The sequence below is a fragment of the Oenanthe melanoleuca genome, chromosome 15 (genome assembly GCF_029582105.1).
Source record: "Oenanthe melanoleuca isolate GR-GAL-2019-014 chromosome 15, OMel1.0, whole genome shotgun sequence".
Classification (NCBI taxonomy): domain Eukaryota; kingdom Metazoa; phylum Chordata; class Aves; order Passeriformes; family Muscicapidae; genus Oenanthe; species Oenanthe melanoleuca.
Window position 1 is genome coordinate 10,428,287 of NC_079349.1, and position 22,953 is coordinate 10,451,239.

The 22,953-nt window shown below is 42.5% G+C and overlaps 2 protein-coding genes across 2 annotated transcripts in view; one reads left to right on the top strand and one right to left on the bottom strand.

Annotated features, from left to right (window-relative positions):
- Window positions 1-184: 184 nt before the first annotated feature.
- Window positions 185-1,722, bottom strand: POP5 (POP5 homolog, ribonuclease P/MRP subunit). Its single transcript, XM_056504304.1, has 5 exons — window positions 1,675-1,722; window positions 1,460-1,602; window positions 1,238-1,387; window positions 647-730; window positions 185-468 (listed from the first exon to the last, which is right to left on the bottom strand). Exons 1-5 carry the CDS (start codon window positions 1,692-1,694, stop codon window positions 362-364), a joined length of 504 nt encoding a protein of 167 aa, XP_056360279.1. The 5' UTR covers window positions 1,695-1,722; the 3' UTR covers window positions 185-361.
- An 801-nt stretch (window positions 1,723-2,523) lies between these two features.
- CABP1 (calcium binding protein 1) overlaps window positions 2,524-22,953 on the top strand; it is a 54,177-nt gene continuing 33,747 nt past the window's right edge. The window contains exons 1-2 of the mRNA XM_056504571.1: window positions 2,524-2,852; window positions 13,378-13,466. Coding sequence (XP_056360546.1) covers window positions 2,582-2,852; window positions 13,378-13,466 — 360 coding nt within the window. The 5' untranslated portion in view covers window positions 2,524-2,581. The remainder of the gene's footprint in view (window positions 2,853-13,377; window positions 13,467-22,953) is intronic.

Here is a 22,953-nt window from a genome sequence, read left to right on the forward strand (position 1 = left end):
TAGCCCTGTGGCTAAAAAGCAGATGTTAATGCTTTTTGAATGATGGAGAATAACTACATTCCTTGTCTGTGCCAGCTGCCTAAAGTTCCCTCCTACCTCAGCACGAAGAATATGTTGAGCTGCTACACTCCTCAGGAGTGCAAGTGGATTTTACTCCTGGAAGTGAAATAGGCAAGTAGCCTACTTAAGTAAAATCATGTTTTATTTTTAAAAAATTGGTTAAAGAATATTTGGAATGGGGAATGAAGTCTAAATGTGAACAAGTGCTTTTCCTGTCCCCTGCACTGCTTAACACTGAAGATAACCAGTCACATCTTGATTAAACAAGTAGAGAATGGAGGTGAAGAGTAACAAGTGACATTCAGTCTGTCTCTGTGCCATCGTCCTCCTCCTCCTCATCTCCACTCTGAGACTGCTCTTCTGTGAGGGAACAGCTCAACAAGGACTTCTGTATACATTGTCTTTCCTCTGCAATAAAGAAAGCAACAGAGGGTTATTACTTGATCTCATCACATACACTGGACTATCCTCCACTTCTAAAGACAGAAACATTTCTCAGACCATGAATTCAGAAGTAGCTCAGCATATCCTACAAGAACCCCAGGAATTAAGGCTGCATTTTAGGAAAGTGGCTGGAGAAACTCACCTTCATTTGTACAGTTTTGCAACAACCTCAGCAGCTGTGTTGTGTTATACTGAATCAAAAATTTCTGACATGTTCTTATGGTACCTGTGGAAGTCAAAAGAACATAATGTAAGAATCTGCACAACCAAATGTTTCAGAGCTGCTCCTGTATTTCCCAAAGAGTATTGTATTAAGTGACAAATGCCCCGGGATCCAAGGTTGTTAATGCAAGTGCTATATAGGGGATGTAGACTTCATTTCTGCACTGCTGAGGTTAAGTGGTGGAATAAGAATTTCTAACAGATGCAGTGCTTGTTAGTTCCCCTGGGGGTTAATTTTCATAATACAGAAGATACTATACTTTGAAAATACATTTTAAAATAATGTAACATTATATTTGCTGCTCTGGTTTTGTGATAAATGTAATGAAGCTTCAAGCAAAATTAACGAGGGTTTCAAAAAAGAACTGCTGGTGCCTGTTTCTTATTTAGATCTGCTGAAAGCAGTTACTGTTAGCAACACACGAGGCATGTCTGTCGCACCCAGAGTAGCACCACTCGTGGTGGCATGATTAAAGCTCCGTCCTCCCGCCAGGCCCGGGGGGCTCCTGACCTCCGACGTGCAGGGTGTTGAGGAAGCAGGGGTAGCGCTGGGCGCGGCTCTCCAGGGAGCGCACGAAGGGCAGCGCGGAGCACAGCAGCCGGTACGAGTCCTTGCGGCAGCGCAGCAGCACCGTCCCGGTGTAGGCGTTCAGGTACTTCACTGCGGGGACACACACGGCTGAGCGGACCCGCAGGGACCCCCGCACCCCCGGGCCCGCCCGTCTCGCCGCACCTGTGAAGGAGATGGAGCAGCACGCCAGGCCGTAGTCCCCGTGCACCCGTGCGATGGCGTCTCTGACGGCGAGGCCCAGCGCGCGGTCCTCGATGCACTGCCGGCACCGCGGGTCCTCCGAGACCACCTCGCAGAGCACGTACCTGCGGGACAGCGCGGCGTGAGCGGCGCGGGACCGGCCCGGACCCCACAGCGGCACCTCCCGCCCGCCTCACCTGTTCTTGAAGCGCACCATGGCGGCGGCGGCGCGCGGCACGGACGGACGGCACGCCCGGCCAATGGGAGAGGCGCCTTCGCCGCTGCAGCCAATGGCCGGCGTGTGGGGGCGGGGACAAGGGAGGAGAGCGCGGCCCCGCCTCCCTGCATGGGCCGCGCGTGCGCCGTGCTGCCGCGAGCCGCCGGCGGGTCACGGAGTCTGAATGACTTGGGCGGGAAAAGACCCCAGGTCATCGTGCCCATCCCATGACCTGTCACCATCATGTTAGCCAGACCACATCCGGTCTTAAACACTTCCAGGGACGGTGACTCCATCACCCTGGGTAGCCCATTCCAGTGTCTGATCACCCTTTCTGTGGAGAAATTCCTCCTCATGACCAACCTAAACTTCCCTTGGCGCAGCTTAACACTGTGTCCTCTTGTCCTGTTGCTTGTTGCCTGGGAGAAAAGCCCCATCCCTACCTGACTTCAGCTCCCTTTCAGGTACTTGTAGAGAGCGATGAGGTCCTTCCTGAAGCTCCTCCAGGCTAAACACCCCAAACTCCCTCAGCCGCTCTCCACAAGGACATACACTCCAGACCCTTTCCCTCTGAACGCGCTGCGCTGTTAGTGGAGGATATCCTGGCTCGTTCTGGCTGGGGTATATTACACCCCAGTATCCTTTCTGAACTCGGGGGCCCAGAACTGGACACGGCACTTGAGGCGCGGCCTCAGCAGTGCCGAGTGCAGGGGGCCGATGCCTCCCCGGTCCCGCTGCCCGCACCATTCCCGGCACACCCCAGTTCCCATTGTCCCTCTTGCCGCCCGCTCCCCCCACCTGCTCCCGCCCTCCGCCAGGGGGCGCTCGCGGCGCGCGGGCCGGCCTGAGGGGGCGGCTGAGGGGCGGCGGGAGCGCGGGCTCTGCCGATGGTCAGAAGCTTCGCCTTTAGTCCTTTTTGCTGCCTTGTACCGACCCGCCCTGGCCAAGCCAGCCTGGTCGTGTGCCTAAAAAGTCTAAATGAGGTAGACGGCACGTCTCTGTGTGATGGGAGCCCCGGGAGGTTTGGTAGAGGCGGGCGAGTACCTGCCCCTCGAAGGCTTCAGCCGAGCGTCCAGAGCCTCCCCGCTGCTCCTGGAAGGGCTCTGTCTTTGCTGCCTCAGAAAAGTGCTCCAGTGTTTGTAGCTCCTAAAACTCCAGGTATCGGTGGTTTGGGAATATGTGCTAATTAATTACAACAGCTAAGGAAATTGTGGAACGGAGCTACTTCCTGTAATAATTTCTGTAGTGGTGTCCCAAACTGTGATGTGTGATACGGTCGAGGAAGCAGGGATCTGTTTGGAGAATAAACTGAGGAGAGGGGAACGGGGAGAATAAGGGAAAAGATGTGAGGTAGATATCTGAATGCGAGATGGGAAAAAGAGTTTCACTGAGGTTCTTGGCGCTGAGTCACATACGAGTGCTGAGACACTATAGATTGAGTGGGAACTCATTGTTAATTCAGAGTGGAAACATCTTTAATGACCTTCATCCTAGACACAGAAAACAATGATAAACCCAGTGAAATCCTGTCCTGGGTGATAAACTTCTGCCCTCTGAAACAGACGCCTGTTCTGTTGCTCTCTCCCTGTGCTGTTAACTCCTCTCCTCCACCTGTGATCACGTTTTCAAATCATGTTTTTTCATAAGAACTGTCAAATATGAGTTGCCTGGGGAGAAAAAAAAGCACAAAGCCTATTATGGACTTCTAAGAGACCTTTTCTCTTGGGCCACAATCAAAGGGACTGGGGGCAGTTTTGAAGCTAATGCAGATAGAAGTATTTTCTCGATAAGAGAACTGCATTGCATTGATCTTTGCCACATTGCTCTGTGTTTTAGTATCCAAATGGGGATCTAACTGTCATCTGTTCCACTTGTCAATACAATGAGCTCCTAGGTGATAAGCTAGTCTCACATTTTTGAACAATATTAAAGTTCATGAAGATTCCAATTGATTTTCTTTGTGGAATGAGATTCCAGTTTAGGCTTACAGTGTGTCTGCCAGGTACATTTCCCTGCTGCCCCTGTGTTTGTGGTGGCATACCCCATCCTGCCTTCTGACAGGGCTCAGGTTGCCCTGTGCTGCTCAGGTTGCTTTTATCCATCCCCTCCTTTATTTCCTTCTTGCAGAGGCACGCTGGGCTCTGACAAGCAGAGCATGTGAGTGCACTCTGCCCTGTAATCCAATAGGACATGTGCACTGTGCATGCTACAGGCTGGGCCCTGTGCACAGCACAGGCCTCTGTTTTCGGTCCAGAAGGCTGATCAGGAGAGACATGGTGCAGAGAGCAGAGCTGTGAGATAGCCCCGTGCTGCTTCATTTCATGCAGGATATTGCCTTAGTTCCCTATTGCTGGTTTGGAGGATGCACAGAGCAGACCTGAGTCACCACAGCCCCCTGCACAGTCACTGTCTGTGTTAATACAAGGTGTGTGAACCCAGTCAGGCATCCTGGTGTGCTGAGCTGACAGCACAGGATTAAAAGGTTACAACATCTTCACATTTGTTTTCCCACCTCCTCACTCTCATCCTCTGCCAGCTCTGCTGTATTGATTCCAGTCAGGGATTCAAGGAGCTATTGCAAGTGATGGTGAATTATACACTCAAGGTGGGAAAGAACTATCTCCTAAGAAAAGATCTGAGAGAGAAAAAAAAAAAATAAAAAAGAAAATGCTATTTAAATGGAAGAATGGGTCAAGAGACCTGCCAAGAGAGAGGATGGATGTCTCTCCTGCAGTCTGGGAGAGACAATGTGGCCTTGGGATGTCTTATCACATAGAGGTTATGGAGGATAGAGCATGCAAGGACAAGGAGAAATAACATGTACTGGGATACACATTAGAGACAATTTGTAAAGCAGTTTGGGAACCTTCAATAGAAGATTCTCCACCAGTGTAAATGTTCATCAGCGATTGTCCAATGAAGTGATACTAGGGAGGTGCAGGAGGATTACTGAGGTGTTGTCTCAGTATTCTGTGATTCTGTCTTCTCAGCTGCTGTTGTTATTTGTGGTAGTGTGCCTGCAGAGGAGCTAGTACCAATCTGTCTGGGTTTGTTTTATTATCATTTTAGTTCATTATTTGACATTTTTCTGCAGGCTTGAAGGTCTAGACCCTCACTTTGGATTTGTATGTCACCTGTATATCCAGGTTGCAGGTCAGATTGCATTTGTTTTGTATGGAAAATTTGTGCTAATAATCTGTAATAGACTATGATGAATGCAAGTTTTCTTGTGTGCAGTCTGCTCCTAGAGTTTGTATTTATTTGCTAATTAGTAATTACTAGTAATTAAAATTACTAGTAAATGTATTCAATAGTGCAGACGCAACACATATTTTAGTGAATCCTTGCACTCTTTTTAGGTAGAATGCTTCCACTTTATAGATGAGGAAGCTAAGGTACAGGGGGAGTAAACAGGTTCTTCATGGTAAACAGCTGTCAGTCTGGAGCTGGAGAGCAAGGACATGAAGGGAGTAGAAAGAACTGGCATATCAGCACATGATGTGTTGGAGTACAGGTCTGGTGTGTTGCTTGTGTATGAAGTAGCCGAGTAATTGCATTATGAAGTAAAATTAGGATGCATTGCTACTCTGTCCTTGTGATACCACAATTATATCTTCCATGTGTAGCCAAAATAATGATTTTTGCTTCTCCCTGCAAGCACAGAACTGAATTTGCCATCAGGTATGGTAGCAGAGTTGGGGGAGACAACTAATTTTGTTCCACTATATACACATTGAATCCCCAGATAACCTCAGAGCTGAAAATACAAAACAATCTGGCTAAAATTAAAACTGCTTCTTAAATCCTGTCTGATGTTGCCTGAAGCTTTTTGTTCAGTTTATCTTCACAAGGTCACTGAGACAGAAGAGTGCATTCTCTGAGCATGCTGGCCTGGAGCTTTTCATGCAGATGCTTTCATTTAACATTTGGGACATTCTCCTTCTCCCTTTGGTCTCTTCCTTTGTACTCTCCCTCATTTTCTGTCTCTCTACTCCTCTCTTTTGAGTTCAGGTTCCCTCAGATCAATACAGATAAGACTAAAAGCTATCCCTTTTTTTGATCACCCTAACATGTAATCATTAATCATAAGCTTTCTGTACACCCAAGCTGTCATGGGTCAGAGCCTGCTGGTCTGTCAGAGCTGCCACATGAGCTGCCCTGTGTGCTGCCTGCAGCACTGCCCTCATCTTTGCTGTCATCCTGCCATGTGAAGTAATTCTCTTGCAAAACCATGTGTGTTGCAGCCTCTTTCAGTGCTGGCAGTGCTATCTTGGACTACTTGCTTAAGTTCAAAATAGTAAATTCACATTTCTTTGATTTTTTTTTTTAATAGTCAAGAACGGGATGTGCTCTGAGAGACATCCCATGTCTTTATAAGGTGAACTTCCATTAAATTGGAAATTGGAAGTGACGTTGTAAGATTGAAGGCACATATTAAGATTTGATAAAGGGTATTAAATGTCTGTGAGTTTGGCATGTGCTGTCTAGCATGAACACAAAATCAGAACCTGTGCAGCAAAAACCAGAGTGAGAGAAGAGCAGTGCAAAAAGGTGATGGGCGAAGTGAGAAGCTGGGCCTAGAATTCTGGATTTCATTTTCTCCAGCTCTGCAATGGGGATAATTTCAAATACCTTATTTACAGATAAATGTTAAAAATTAGTAAACTGTCCACTTGAGTGTTACTATTTATCAAATATGGCGAAACTGGTGTATACGAGAGATCTGTAGGCAGCACACTTCATTTGCAGCAAGCTGCTGCAAGAAGCTAACAGCTGTTTCCAAACTAGTTAATTAATTAAGGCAAGAACTAGAATATGAGTTCAGATAGTTCAGGATTCTTTTTCCTTTCTGTATTAGGGAACACAGACTCGACTGTAAACCACATAACTTTCTATGTAATCTGCTGTATAAAACCCCCATGTTTAATACCTCCTTAACGGGGATGTTAAGATAGATTAATTATTCTTTGTTCTGGTCTCTGAAGATAAAGGGTAATTGCTATTAATTATGTGTAATTGAAAAATTGCTCCTTCACAAAGAATCCAGTAGCATTAGCAGGATTTTAACTTATTGCTGCCTATAGGGAGTCTTACAACATTCCATAATGTTGTGGCAAAGGCTGCCATAAACTCAAGAATGGTCTCAGCGAGTCTTACTCACTTTGCAGCCCACACCTGAGACCAGGATTTTCAGACTTAGCAGATCTCAGAGCAGCTTGCAAGAAAGGGCTGGTGTTTTGTTCTGTGCTGAATGCACTGAAACAGGAGGTGCAATTTGAAGGGGTGGTTGTTATTGAAGATGCTGTAAGACTTTTCCTCAGTAAATCTCCAGAAATCTGTGGAATAACAACAAAAAGTAAAAGGGAAAGTATTAGAAAACAACAAACAATCACAACAAAGCAAGGGATTGTGTATCTGGGGAGAAAGCTTATGAAAAAAAGAAAAAATACCCATGACTCTTTAGTCAGTACATATTTTGTGGGTAAGCACAGACGGCAGAAGTGTCTGACAGAGTGCAGACTGTGTTGAAATATTTGAATTTAGCTGAAAAAGAAAAGAAAAATTAGAATTTTTACAAAAGCAGGGCACTCTCAATTATATAAAAGTAGTGGATAGGTATACCTGCATCCCGAAATTCTTAACAGCCTCACTGATTTCTGTTGTCAAAATATGTAGGTACATAACTTCCTTTAATTAAAGCAGGAGCTGGGCACCTTCTTATGCATAAAAATCTGGCTTTTAAGCTCTCCAGGCCTGAGTTTCACATTGGCAAAATGAGGGTAATGACATTTATCTACTTCAAGGACTGCTACAAATAAATTATTGAGTTATTATGCACTTAGGTAATACAGTAAATGAGATAACAGAAACTCGTATGGCATAAACATAGCCTACCCTGAGTAACCTTCTTCACACATGAGTTACTGTAGGGGCCACTCTGAAACAAAAATGATTTGTCTGGGATTGCTGTTGTCTTGCAGATCTTTGCTCTCTTCTTCCCCTTTCCCCTGAATTCCTATGAGCAGATTAAGCCAAGGCCCTATTTTACAGTAAGATATATCTGCTTATGTTGCTGCATATTGAATAATCCTTTCTTTATGTGGCTTTGTGTTTAACTCCAGCAGCCTAGGAGCAGCGTAGGATCAGAGTCTTCCATAGAGCACTCATCTCCTGATGAGGCAGGCAATGAAAAACATTTTCCAGTCCATCCATCACTCAGTGCTGAGGCGAGAGGACAGGCATCCTGGAGCAACCTTATATAATGCGTGCCTGCTGCCTGGCTCTGGCTGGGCAGCAGCAGCGTGTGCAGGGGAGAAGGGGGGCTGTGCTGGAGCTGCTCGATGGGGGTACAGCCAGGACACCCCTTGGCAGCTGCAGGCTCTCAGCTTGTACTGGTGTCAGCTTGGTGCAAGGAGTGTGTCAGTCACTGCCTAGCTGGGGCACGTGGGTCTCAGCTCTTTGCCTGACCCACTCTGACAGAGAGCTCCCCACCTGTCTGTTCTTGCCTGGATCCAATTTTAACTGCAGTGTCCCACAGCCCAGCACAGCAAGTGAAAGCCCCTCAAAAGCACACTAGGGTGTAGTGTGTGGTGTGGTTTGGATGGGGAGAATTCAGAGTGACTTTGTTGCTGCTGTGCTGACTGGGGATGCACACAAAGACCAGTAAATGCAAACAGATTTCCAGAGGCAATGGCTGTTACAGATCAGAGAAGACAAAAAGCACTCGGAGCATCTGGCCTATTTTGGAAGCTTGCTAGGGCTTTTTATTTTTATTTTGTTCAAATTTTTTTTTCTAAAGATATGCTTGTACCTGAGTCAGAGTGCCAATATTTGTCACTTTTTTAGCTATGTGCACTGGGAAGACCAAAAAAAACCAAAAAATGTCTTGCTGGATTTTCAAAGCTGTTGCCACCACTTGCCTTGAGGCAGGGGTTTGAGCTGCACTTGAGATGCCTTCTGCCTGCTGGTGGTTGGTTCCAAGCTAAAGCTCCTGGTGATGCACATAAGAACCTTTTTTGCAGTGCCTGATAGTGTCTGCCACAGTGAGATGACTGGGGAGAATTGACTCAGGGCACATCCCTCAGGCCTTCTCAGTAAAATTCCATAGTGTTCATGCTGGAACTCAAGTAGTTGTTTCTGTGTGACCTTCTGTGTTCCTGTTTCATACCTGTGATGCTTAAAAGATCATGTTCATCCCCCTGTAACTTAATTAGAGCTGAATTTGGTCCTACTGTGTCTGAACATGAGCAGCGTCCATCCAGTCATCTAAAGGATCAGATCTGGTTTCTTCTCTCTCTCAGTATTGGTGGCATCTGGTTTCATTTTCCATCTTTCCTAAGGGCGCTCACTTTTCCCACGTTTCAGCATATGCTTGTTGTATGCCAGCACCCTGGACTGCCCACATGTCCATGCCAAGACAAGTGCCACTCTTCCAACCAGCAAGGCACAAGCTGGTGTAGAGACAGAATGTGAGACACACCAGGAATTGTTGTGGACTGTGTGTAGCTTAAAACAAGAACCTGCATACAGGTCAAGAAACTAAGCTGGAACCAGTTAAGTGTGGGGTTTTTTTCCTCTGTGTAGGATGTGTAGATTTTCATCCTGTAGAAGCCAGTGGTTTTGCAGTGTGGCTTCTCTTTGTCAGCACCAAAACAGGCACTGAAGGGACACCATTTTCAGGGCAAGTGCCAGGGAGGGACCCTGGTGATGCAATAGCACCACACTCACAGCATTGCAATTTAACATCCAGCACTGTCTGCAGGACATCCCTGTTTATTTCTGAAGATGCTGGCATAGGAAATGTTCTAGATATGGCAGTTTGTCTCCAGAAGATGGATTGGTTTTTTTAACTTTTTCCATATCTTCTACTTCCCTGTTCCCACCCCAACCACTTGGCAAAAATTTTCTTAGCTAAGTTTGTGGCACACAGAGGGACATCTATTCAATTAATAAATAATAAGTTTTTCTTTTATAAGATGTAGAATTTTTAAAAAAGCTTAAAATGATGATTTTGAGTATTTATTGGATTCCTCTAAAATATATGTTCAACTTCAGCTCTCAACATTTTTATGTGTATTGCTACATAGATAAATCTATGGCTTGAAAAAGAATATATACTCTCTGTTGTTTCTCTATTATTATAATGTTACCCTGAATTGTAAGATCAGCACCTGTGAGTCAGATCACAGACAGTAACAAAATCATTTTAGAATGATTTTATTTAATTAATTTACTTAAATTACACATACTAAGCTCTTTTATTTTTGGGACTTGCAGGGTGCAGGTCTTTCTCTGTAAGTGTGGGGGCAAGCAACTTCATTAGTCTTTTAATAGTCTCTTAGTATCAGAGACGGATGGTGTCATCTTATACTGAAGCTCATTTTTAAATAAAATTGCTGCAATTTATAACATGGATACAGAGCTCCTGCTCCTGTTAATGTTCCCTCCTACTCCACCCCATATTCTCCAACAGAAAGCTACCACAGTGACAAAAACAGGAAATTGAAGGACAGGTACTAAATCTTGAGTTCAGTTATTTAGTGCCTTTCACACATTATAGCTTTATAGAGGAGGTGATGTTTTGAGGTATAAGTATACCTCAAAAGGTATAAGGGTGTAAGTAACTTTAGATTAAGTAATGGACTTAAGAGCTTCATATGCAAGCAGACTGTCTTTGTGGCTGTCAGTGCTGAGTAACCGTGTCACTGATGCAGTCTGCTGCTCTCTGTAGCATTATTCATAAGCTCCCATGCCAAACAGCAATCAAACTCCTCAGGCTGTGCCGACCTGGGGATTATCACACTCGCAGGGTGGTTAAAGTCACTTTGCCTCGAGTCTTCTGCCTTTGAAAAGTGCCCAAGGCTAATCACTGTGAAATGTGACGCCTGTCATGTCTTCTTGTTCAAGTATGTGCAGCAGGCCTGTCATTCACTAAAAGCCTTAACATCTGTTATTACATGGTAATCCTCATGCATCAGGCTTCCAAATAAGAAACTGGTGGAGTCCAACAAGGTATGGCTCAACCTTGGTTTGCATAATTCCCAGAATGCAAGGCAACTTGCTCTCCCTTCTGAAATCATTAATAAGCAATAAGAATATTATATAAGCTGGCATCTTTTTTTAAACCATGATAATTTCAAATGCTATTATAATTAGGATGAAGATGGGAGTTTGAGCTGGGGGAGGGAACAGAGAAAGGATTAAGCTGATCTCCACCATGACGTTAGAAGGTGGCTTTGTCTGCTGTATTCCAGTTTGGACAATAATGGATACACTTTAAAAACATGAAGAGGCAAATAGACAATTTATTTAAAAGTATTAATCCTTTTCATCCTGAAATGTTATCTCTTACCATAAATAGGATCACAGCTCTTCAGTCCAGTTATATTCTGACTAATTGACCCTGTAGAAAAGTATGTGTTTGTGTTGAACCCTGGCTCCATAGTGGGTCTCATAAAGTGTACAGAAATGTTCCCTGGCCAAGAATATCTTTGCTTAAGCCAGAGTGATTACTTGGTGATTGAGACTGCAGTACTATCGCATCACAAGACATGACATCTTGGGTGGCAGGTCCCAAGCCTGACTAATCAGATGTGATACTTTAATAAAAAAAAAGTTTAGTGTCTTAATTGAGGAGGTGGAACTTGCTGGAGGAGGAAAACCAGGTGCAAGTACGGCTCATAGATGTAACCAATAGGTCCACTTCCTTTAGAATAGGGAAGATTTAAATAGGCACTTGTCAAAATAATTTCTTTCTAATGCTGCAGCAGCCCTTGGATCTGAGCATGTTCCTGATGTTCCCCCTCACTCACATGCACGAACACGGGGAGGCAGGCGGGAGGAGGCAGCTGCACTGACACACTATGGGGTTTGCAAGAACACCATGGCAATTTAGAAGAGCGATTAAAAGATTGCAAACATTTATTAATAGCTTTGCTGCTGCAGCAGCTCTGCCAGAGAAGCCTTGCTTCCTCTGGGATGCTCTTACCTCCTGCTTGTTTCCTTTCAGAGCTTTAGAAATTGAAAAGTCAGGTTTGGACTGGGTTTCAGTTTAAAGCCATCATAGTGCAGATTAACCCACTACCTGGGTGAGGGGACAAGGGGGACTCGAGGGTGGGAAAGAAGCAAGAGAAGGTATGCAGAGCAAAAATATATATATTTTTTTTGCCAACTGTTTCTTGGTCTTTCTTTTCTTCCCTGTGCTGCTTTCCCTGTCTTACATTGCTCCTCTTTACCCATTCCTTCTCTTCTCCCTTGAGACAGAGTGACTTTTTGTTCAGTGCGTTGGCACTGATTCAGATGGGGGCCTACAGTGCCCTTTTGATGTTGTATAACAAAATCAATGAAAGATGGACATAAAAACAGTATTGGAGAACGTCTGCTGAAAATTCTGCAGAGCGATCTAATTTCCTAACCTTAGCATAATCAGTTCCTTTGTGAATCTCATGACTCCATTGATGTCTCTTCAGAGTTTTAACATTGGGGATAGGGAGGAGGTGAACATTTAATTTAAAAAAAAAAAAAAAAAAGAAAAAGAAAAGGAAGGAAAGGGCAATTGGCAAAAGAGCAAGAAATCACCTTAATCTTCATGGCTGACCCTGCTGAACAGCAGTAAGCACTGTAAATTAGATGGGCAATTCTGATGTTTGAGTATACAGTGTCTGAGGCATTTTTATCCCACAGAGCAGATGATGGTGACTGACTGATACAAGTTTGCAATAGGAGAATATTTATCCTAAACATATGGTGACCTCCTTCATATTCCCATCCACAGTGGAATAATCAGTTTCTTTTGCTTTTTATTTTTCTTAAACTGCATCCCCAGAGAAACTGAAATGTCCAGACAGGCTAAAAGGAATATATTTTTCTGTTAAACAACAATGACAGCAAATATAAATGCTCTGTCCTAGTCATTATCTGAAGTCCTGCTGCAGCCGAGTTGGATGACAGTGCACTTCAGCTGTGTCATTTCCTGTACAGTATGGCCAAGCAACTGGATGTGCCTTGGGCATCAGCACCTTTTTATCTGTGCTTAACTTTTTAGTTCCATCAGGAGCATTTTTCTTCTCTTCATACACACAATTTAATTATTCCGCCTTGCACTTTAGGAAAAATCTTGTTGCATCTCTGCTCAATGCAGTAGAATAGGCAGAGCGGAAAGCAAAGTGGATCAGTGGATCAGAAAGGAGAAAAAATATGATGGTGAAAAACGCAGGAATGAAATTAAGAATTGAATTATGGGTCCTGGATTACTCTTACCTGAACCTGCTGTGGGTTGAGTTTGGATTTTTTAACTGCTTCCTCTGTTCCTTGAAGTTTTACATTTAAATATTTCCTTGCTTACTTTTCAAGTGTAGTGTTCAATTTGGAACTTGATGAGCATGAAGTTTTGTCTGTTGCAAGGGAGTGTTGCTTATGAAAAGCTCCTGGTTATCTCTGTTCACCTTGTATACCATGCTCTTTGTGGGAAACTGCACAAGCTGAGACATAACAGAAAACATAATCCCAAGGGATGTTTAAAAGTCTGTATGAATTTCTGGAGAGTTTGGCAGACATCCTCTAGGACTTAAAAAGGCTTGTTTTTCCAGGAAATACATGTAATACTTTGAATAATCCTAGTTTAAAAGACAGACAACCTACCAATATATTTGAGCTAATTGCTTGTTCACTTTTTTTTCTTTAGGAGCTGAAATTCCCCTTGTTCAGAGTAGCCAAAGAATAACACTGATGAGGATGAAACAGACCTGGAGTCAGAGAGGTACCTGGTCTCAGGTAAGAAAGTATATTGATAGAGTCCTGCAAGCACCAATTCCACTAAAGGAACAATGTTTCTTGTTTGGTGGTTGCAAGTGGCAGCCCCTTGCAGGCAGTAGCAGCTACATCGCTCAGCTGCTCTATCAAAATTCTCATCCTTCTCTATAGCAGTAGCTGTTTCAGTCCCATTGGTTTCAGTACCTTGAATTTCCAAGTTTGCTGTGTGTAACAAGAAGATGGCTCACAGCCCTCAGCAATTAGGACATGTGTTGGTGGAATTGTTTTGCTGGGATTTTTTTCATGTCCTACAGAGTATTTTGGGAATGTGTTGGCCTTTACAAATATTGAAAGCAATAAACTGTATTTCATTAGCATTTCCCTCTTCCATCAGGATCTTGGCTCTTACTAAGGCTCTTGCCTCCCATATTCCTAGTTTTCTTTAAGAGGTAACAGGTATCATTCTCTGTATCCTTGCTAGGAGACAGGGAAAAAGTAGTAATGAGGAAAGGGAAGACAGGTTAGAGGTAGCAGCAGAGAGAATTGTCCTTTTATGAGAGCCAGGTACCAGTAAATAACTTTTAAGTGCTAAGAAGGTGGTAGAAGGCAGGACTGGGATCATTTCAAGGTTTAGATTCTTCTATGGAGTAAATCACTTCTGTTTAAGAAAAGAAATCACCAAAGATAAAATATTCTCTGACATCAATATAAAAATGATGAAGCTGCACATGATGAACCTATACAATTCCAAAGTAGGTCTGTTTTAAAACTCTATCAGAACAAAGTCATTAACTTTTAACAGAATGTACCTTGTTGGTTCGATGATGAATTATAAACTGGAGGGAAAATGAAGAGGCAGCTCATGTAAAGCTGCATCACCCTCTGTTGAGACAACACTATATCACCTCAGCTGGTAGCAAAAAGTCTGCCAAGCTCTGTCATTGTTTGCATCACAGCATGACCTGAAAGCAGACTTACCTCCTGCCACCACACAGTGCGGTACTGGGGACCACTGGCAGGGGCCACAGGGCTGGGGAATATTGCTCCTGTCAACACCACTGAACGCTGGCAAACAGAGAGAACTGAAATACATTGCTCTGTTTGTTCTGTTTGTGTGGATTTTCATCACCCTTACTTGTTTTCAGTTCAAATAACAGCTATTTTTGAATTTTATTTTCAAGATTCTGCTTGCAAAGGTTTGACTTTAACTGAACTGTTCAATTATGTTGATTGCATATGCTGCTGTCCAGAGCTCGCTTTCTCACACAATGCTTGAGTGAGCAACCAGATACAGCCATTAAACTTAATTTATGGAAAACATACCAGAATCATTTTGATCACATTGTCTTAAACTCTCCATGTGAAAGAAATGTAGCAGATTTCCTCATGTTCTGTCTCCATATCTTGCTTTTTAGTTTGTTTGCTTTTTGGTTTTCTGTTTGGTTTTTTTTTAAGAATGGTAATACTGTCTTCGGGACCTTGCTTGTGTTCTTCTTTGACATTGACTTTGTATTTTCCTCCCTTCCTGATATTCTTTTCCTTGCTTTTAACCCAGTATTGCTTTAAATTATATCCTCCACTGTTAAGTCTTCATGCTCAGTCCCTTTAGTCTCTGCTAAGCACAGTAGATTAATGTGATTTTCTTGGATAGGACTTGTGCTTTACTTACTTACAGAGATGTTTATCCTAAAACTCATGAAATGTCTATCGTTATTTTCTTAGGTTTGAGAAAGAACATGTTTCAGGAGAGCTCCATCTGTCTCTGAATAAATCAACATGAACAAACAAATAATCATTAGAATTTCTTTACTCTGGGCACCTGCTGTCCTGTGCAAGGTCAGGAAATCACACCAATCACACTGTTTTCCTGCAACAGATCTAAAAGATATACAGCTGTCTATCACCGGGGTTAATTTCTCTCACAATGGAATTAAGAAATCTGACTTTTCTTGTTAAAATTCTCATGTTATTTTATCATAGTAAATACTGAGATGTGCCTAGTAGCACACCTCATCTAGAGGTGAGGGTTTGTCAGCTCGCTTTTTGCTGAGCCCAATTGCTGAACAATGTCACCAAGTCTTGGCCAGAAAAAAGTTCTTTGTAAACAGAATGAAAGGTTCACTCTCAGAGATCTCAATCACTTCCATAACAAACCAATCACTGGGTTAGAAGGCCCAGTTGAAAATCTGAGTGGTGTGGATTATGGTGTGGACACAGGGGGTTGAAGTTTCTGAGCCCTCTTGATGGAGGTTACATTATTCACAAAGGATGAGGCTTTTGGGTGCTTATGAGTAATGAGTAGATCTGGATTGTTTAGTGCCCCTGTCCCCCAAGGCCGCTGCCCTGTGAGAGAGAACAGTGTGTACCACGGTGTTTGGCAGCCACGCTCCCAACCTGACGCAGTCATTTTGGGGGGGCCACGGAGCTGGCAGAGATGACTCATTCCGCCTCAGTGGCTCATTGAGGAGCTGCAGGGAGAAGCTATTTATAACCAGACCTTTCAGGTTCAGTGCAGCAGCATCTTCAGCAGGAAGGGGACAAGAATGGGGATGGCACATAAGACTTCTCAGGTACAGATCAACCCTCAGTCCAATATTGTTCCTAGTGCCACACAGCCAGTAGCTGACTTCAGCCAGCATCTTTTCCAAGTCTTTTGCTCAGCTATCTGAGTGCTGTGGTCCTGGTGCAAGATTCTGGTGATAACTCACCAGCTACTCAAAGAGCAGGGAGACAACTGTGAATATCATCAGTGTGAACAAAACACAAACTCTTTCTACTGCAGCTTCGAAGCTGACACTTGCTGATTCTTTCTGACTCATGGCCATAGCATTATCATTATCTTTTCTTTGTCCATGTTTATGCCTGGCTCACCATTAAGATGAACTCTTGTCATGGGTGTCTTCAAAAAGGCTTTATGCTGCCAGCAAATCCCATTTAAACCTCCTGAGGCTTCTATACAAGCTAACACTATAAAACTGCAGTTGGTTTCCTGATCTTGCTGTGGACTCATTTAATCTTTAGGTGCTTGCATGACTCGTCATGTGAAACAGAGATAATGATACTTCCTGGGTTAAGCTCAGTGGGATCTATAGCAATGAAACACCACCTAAGTGGTAGTGTGATTATCAGAGTCACAGTACAATAGGAAAGCACTTTACACAACAGTAGAGGACAGCATGTGTTAAAGAAAATATTTACTACAAATACATATGTCTTTGTATCTAGGTAACTGTGGACTTTATCTTGAAGCATATGAGAACACATAAAAATTTTATGTCAAATGAAACTTCTTCTAGTTGTCTGTTCTTTTAACTGGCTTTTGAATTCAAAGCCACAAAGCACCAGGGATCCTGTTGTATAAATGCTTACCTTGTTCTTGTTCTACCTGTGTCCTATTCTTTAACCAATTTGCATGCTGGAACTGGGCTGGGGTTAGTATCCAGTCTGTTGCTTCTTACCATAGTTTAAATGCTGCATATCTGGCCCTTCATCTTCTCTTTTTTCCCTCTTCTTTCTTCATCTCTGTTCTTCATTCAGTAGACAACTGGCTCAGCAGTGTGCAGCTGTTGCACAGTTTGATCAATGTAAACACTCTGTGTTAAGGCCCTTTGGTAGATCCATATGGGTTTCCTTGGTGGTCTCTCTTTTGGCTGTCCTCCATCCCTGTGCTATGGACCCAATGCTGTATTAGCCTTTTTACGGTGGGTTGTGTTGATTATCCTCACACAGAAGCTTTGCTATAAATAGTTCTTGCCTTCGGCTTTGGCAACCAGAGAAGGGGAAGTCTACCTTGCGTCAACCAAAGAGTGCTGCAATGATAATTTATTTCTCAAAGTCCAGCTGTAAGCCTGCAGAGATATGTGAATGTGACATGCACCTCACGACCTGGGCTGGAGGTTGCCTCTGCACACTGGTCCAAACTCTTCCTAGTTGCCACATTATTTTCTGCAATGTCTGTTTCATTTTGGGAAAAGTAGACATTTGGCTTTTACAATTGCAAATGAACCTCTGAAACATCAACAAAATGTAACTAGTGCAGAGATATTTGTACCAGTCTTGAGAAAGAGAGACCATATTTCAGTGACATGAGGTGCAGTGGTTTTTTGTTGTTTTTTTTTTTTTTGAGGGATAAACTAAGGTGCTTGTAAGTGATTATGACTAGAATGTTAACTTTGCTCCTTGCCTTCAGCAAATTTTATACAGTAGATAAAATGTGTCTTAGAGCCGTTGGTTTATCCTTTTAGCAGCTGCCCTGTCTTCCCTTTTGCACTTTGGGTAGCCATGAGTACGTGAGTGTGGAAGTGCAGCTGGCTCCCATGGGTGTCTCATCACTCCACTTCACCTGAGGCTTGCAACATTCTTGAGCAGACCCCTGGAAGGGGATCCAAAAGATGGTCAATTTGACCAGAGAGTGCACAAGATATGTCCAGGTTTGACTTCATGAACCTAGAACCAAGAGGCCTAGGAGAGGAAGCTGAGAGTGTGCATATATGTCAGAGCCTGAAAGGATTTACTTCCCTGCATTTCCAATTGCTTGTTTTCTATCTGGGGAAAATCCCTTTTGACAGCCCAGGCGGTGAGCTTCTAATTCCTGTCTCCGGCTCATTTTTCACTTCAATCCCTCAGCGAACGGATTTTAATGCTTGATGGATTCAAACAAAATTATTTCCGTTCCTGTGGCTTTGCAAAAGCCTCTAGGGTGTGTGTATGTGCGCACAGGGGAGGAGGGATGGGGTTGTTTTCGTTACACTCCAGTAAGCCTCCTCTCCAAGGGAGACCTATTTCATTTCTTCATTTAGGGCTTTCTTGCTGATGATTCCTCCCATGCTGTCCCCTGGCTCTTGGGTCACAGGAGGACCTGTAAAACATTTGCTGTTTCAAGGGGTACAGGATGCAATGTTCCAGATCAGTGTTTCTGCAGCAATTGGGGATTCAGATAATATGACCATACTGTGCTTCCAGGAGTAGCCCACTGGACTGGGGGGAATAACTGTGGACCTTTCATACTCATACTGAAACTTTCATAGTCCCCAGCTCTCACTGGGAGGGAGACAACACCAGAAGCTGAGGGATGGGGTTAGTGACTGAAGCATTATCTGGGTAATCAGCGGTGTTTAGCATTGACATCTTGTTTGAACATGTGTACAATTCACCCTACTGCCATTGTAATGGACAAGTGTTGCTTTTTATTTCAATTTCCAGGCTCTCTTGCCAGCAGAAATCACTGCAGGGAGTTGTGCAGGGGCTCTGCTTGCATAACATTCAGTAATCAGTCAGAATTTCAGCTGCTCAACGACCATGTGTTTCTGCTGGGCTTCTTCCACAGAGTTCCTGTGTCTGGGAGGCTAAACGATTTAAATGATCAGTATCTCACCCTTCTAGTCAAACCAGATCATCATCATCAAAATTTACAAAATAATTGCTCTATGATACACAGGTCTAATAAGGATTTATAGCTAATAAAAACTAAATATCTTCATTATTCTCTGAAGAATTTAGAGTGTGCATAAAGTTGATGATGTCTGCCAACGTATAAAACTACTGTTGTTAGGGTGTGCTAAGCCCACTCGATGATACCATATCTAGATTAAGTTGTTTCAATTTTTTATAACTGCTCCCAAGCTGTCACTTTGTCAGTCAAGGCAAAAAATCTTGTTCCTGGAGTTGGAAATGTATTCTGTGTTTCTCTACATCATATGCCTATCTTCTAGGACAACCTCCTCTGTTCACAGCCTCCTGTATTTGTTTAGAGTTACTGATCATCAAAAACGACTATACGTGTTGTATCATGTTTGTAAAGCTGGTGGATCTGGGAACTATAAGGTGTAACTGGTGAATTTGTTCCTTTTCATCTATCTCTTTATATTATTTCAAACCCCAAGTTCCTCTAACTTCAGGTTTCTCAGTATAAGTGTCCTAATTCTCATTTTTAATTTTGTTAAATACATTGTCTTAAGGTGAGAAGCCCTGTTTTATTAGTGTAGTTTTCTAATATGTTGCATCAGAGACTATTATTTTGCATTATAAACACTCAGAATTGTACATAAAGTTTATGTTGAAGTTTTAGTTGTAAATACAGTAATAGTACTTCAAGAATTATTTATCTACTTAATATAGTCTTGCCTGTAATTGTATTTTTATTTCAACTTTGTCGATAAGTCTCAAGATTTCAAGCCAGGGGTAATAAATTGAGGTGGTAATGAACTTTGGAACTTCATTAATAAAATGGTACAAAGTCCGTTAGGTAGAAGAGGACACTAATTTATGAAGCAATAGATACCACTGGCCTGAAAGCTTCAACTAATTGTTACAGCAATGGTACAGGCAAATCTCATTTTGCATATCTTTGGACTGCAAAAATCTAATTGACAGTTTCTTAAGGATCAATTAGAATTTGAATTCATTGTGAGTAATTTGGATTTACTTGTCTCACATCAAATTATCTTATATTAAATACATATTAGCATCTGAATGCAACACTTTTATCAACAGGATTTGCCAATAAAAGATAACTTATTTTAATACTGATTTCCATCACACCATTGAAGTAAGGATAATGGAGACTGGAAATTATCCACAGTGACAGAATACAGAGTCAGTACCACAGCATGTTGAGTTTCCTCTGTCACTTGTCTTTTTCACTTTGTTAGTGACTGAGACCAATAAACCTTTCTGTCACTGCAAAGTCTGAGAGATAAGGCTGGTGTCTTTCAGCTGGAAAATCAGTATCAAGCTTTTCTTTGCAGTCCATGTTGTACCTGTGCTGCCATTGGCTCAAGTCTAGGGCTTGCTGTGCCTCTGGCACACTAAACAATACTCTTGCCACTACCCTTAAATGTTTTTCAGTCTCCTATTTACTCATGTATCTAGTGTTTATAACCCTTTGATAATGACAGGCTTATCAGTATCATCTCTGAATTTTACCTGGAAATCCCTTGCTCTATTTGTTGTTTTATTTTTGATTGCATGTAAAACTGCATCTAGCATGGTACTTGTGTGCCATTGCCCAGTGTAATAAATGTTTTATTTCCTTTGAAGCTGATAGCATACTCATTCCTGCTGCAACACTGAGCTTTCCCTTACAAGCAGTTCACTGGAAGTGGCACTGCAAAGGTCTTGTCCATGTTGTGCAAGTTCTGCTGCTGCTGGCAAAATGTGCAAGGCTGATCCATGACATTTCTGGCTTCTTTTTCTTCTTCTGCACGCCAAATATTTTCAGACCATGTGTGGTTCTCTGTGATTTGTTCTTTGAGCTTACATCTCTTAGATCTCTTGTATGGTGTATTTTGTGTTTTCATGGAGTTTAGATCTGACTTGCACTTAGTTCTGGACTGAATGACTGGCAGAGGCTGGTTCTTTGACCTATCACCTTTGAAAATTTTGAGGATGAATCAATTCCCTATTAAGAGGGCAGACCTTAATTTGAATTTTCTGAAAAATTCTCAGGAGAGACGCCCCTTAGTAATCTTTGAAAACGTAATAATCAGCCAGGCACATGCATTTCTTCAGCTTCAATTTATTTTTTTTTGTATTTGCCTAATGAAAATAAATCTTAACATTTCATTTTTATGTGAAGTACACTATCTCATTGTGTATATGGATGTTTTCACTGCCAGAATTGACTGGAACCTCTGAAACATTTCAAATGCATCAAAATTATATATTAAGAAAAATAAAGCTTCTGATTGTCTTCCTTTTTACTGGCATACCTGGCTTTTAAATAAACATGGATTCATAGCACATACACATGCAATTTATGTTTTCCCAATTGTCTTCTGTATTCCCAGACTTTCAGCTCTTCTGAACACCTCGGTAGTTTTTTCTTTTCCTATGAAGTTACACTGCTTGGCATCTCCTTATTCCTGATACCATATGGCATTCTTTAATCCCTCTGCACCCAAACTGCTTTCAAAGTTATTCCTTATTAGTGACGCATTTCCAGCTGTCTCTGCTTAACCCAGTGAAAGCTTTTGCCATGTCCCTGCTCCTGAGCCTGGGCAACTGAACCATTTACAGTGACCGTGGCCAGGGCTATGCCTAGGGAGGGAACATGCTACAGGCAGTCCCTGCAGTAGAAGTCATGGTGTGGGAATGATACACTGGCAGAGGGGGTCAGTCTCCAGGTTCTTCCATGAGGAGGACACCTTGTAATTAAGAAATATATTCAAAATGCAGTCAATACTATTTGCCTGATTACAGTGTATAATAACCTGATATTTCAGTAGAACACAATGAAATTATCAGAGCAATTGTTCCCATGAGATTCACAGAGAAATGGCCAAGGCTCTCAAAATAAATACCCTTTAAGGCACTTCCTTGAGATATTGTTTTTGGAAAATATTATCAATCTCTAGAAAATAAATCTAATAAACCTCAGTTTGTTTATGTGGAATTGAGCCCGTAAACATCCACGCTTATTTCTCTTGGCCGCTGCTCTGGTGTGAGGAGCTGACATCACCACTGAGTGACAAAAGAACCAAGTGGGAATTCTGTTCTTAGGTGCTCTTCCCAGGAAAGCCAGGACAGCCACAGGGATAGAAATGAGCAGATGCTTCTCCCTTCTTGTGCAGATGCCTTCTGTCAGAGGGCACATTGCTAAGGAAGAGTCTCTAGGCTCCACTCCTAAGTTTTGTCTTTTTTCTTCCTCACAAGTAGTTGCTGCTGCTGTTATTATAGTTGTTATTAATCATCAGTATTGTTATGTGATGCTGCAGCTCTATTCCCCTTCTTCTAAGATGTTGTTTCTGCCACAGCCTTTTCTGCCTTTGATCACAACAAGAAAATGGCTTTGACATTGTATATATTCCCCTAGCCCTCTGCAAAGTCCTAATCCTTCTAATAGCTGGAGGTTTTCAGTTTAAGTCTTTTATTAATATTCAATATTAATTGTAAAGCACTTCAGTGATATCCAAAAGCCTGACTTACATAACAGTCTTATCCACACTTGAGTTCCTCAGAGCTGGAATGTCAGGAAAAACCTCTGTTTGATCTGCCTCGTCTGTCATCAGTCCTGCCTTTAATGCACACACCCATTAACAATACGTTTCAACTGTCTAAGCTCAGATAATGTACACTTTTAAATATTTGATATTATTAGAAAGAGTATGACTTGCCGTCATGTACATATTTAAATGGTGTCATGAGCAGAGTCTCTATAAAGTCTTCTGGGAGCCTCGTTTGCAACACTAAATCATCTGGAAAGTGAAAGAAGCTATACTAAATTGAGGTAATTAAGACATTTTATAAAGTGTCAGCGTTGATAAGATCCTACTATGCCTTAGGTTTTCCTCAGCTGGGCAAACAGAAAAGAGCACCTGGCAACAGGGAACTACTTGTTTCCTGACAGTGGATGTCCCAGAAAGTCACCAAAAAATAGTAAAATCAATAGTCAAATCAATAATAAATTTTGAATTATGGTTTTTAAGATTTTAGTTAATTGTAAATTATAATTCACTTTCCTCTTACACTGATTCAGCTACTTTAGGCAACTGCCAGCTCTTCCCAATGC

Coding starts and splice junctions, on each gene's coding strand:
- POP5 (XM_056504304.1), bottom strand. CDS start 1,694: ATGGTGCGCTTCAAGAACAG. Junction 1,603..1,674: donor ATGGTGCGCTTCAAGAACAG/GTGAGGCGGGCG, acceptor GCTGTCCCGCAG/GTACGTGCTCTGCGAGGTGG. Junction 1,388..1,459: donor CTGCTCCATCTCCTTCACAG/GTGCGGCGAGAC, acceptor GTGTCCCCGCAG/TGAAGTACCTGAACGCCTAC.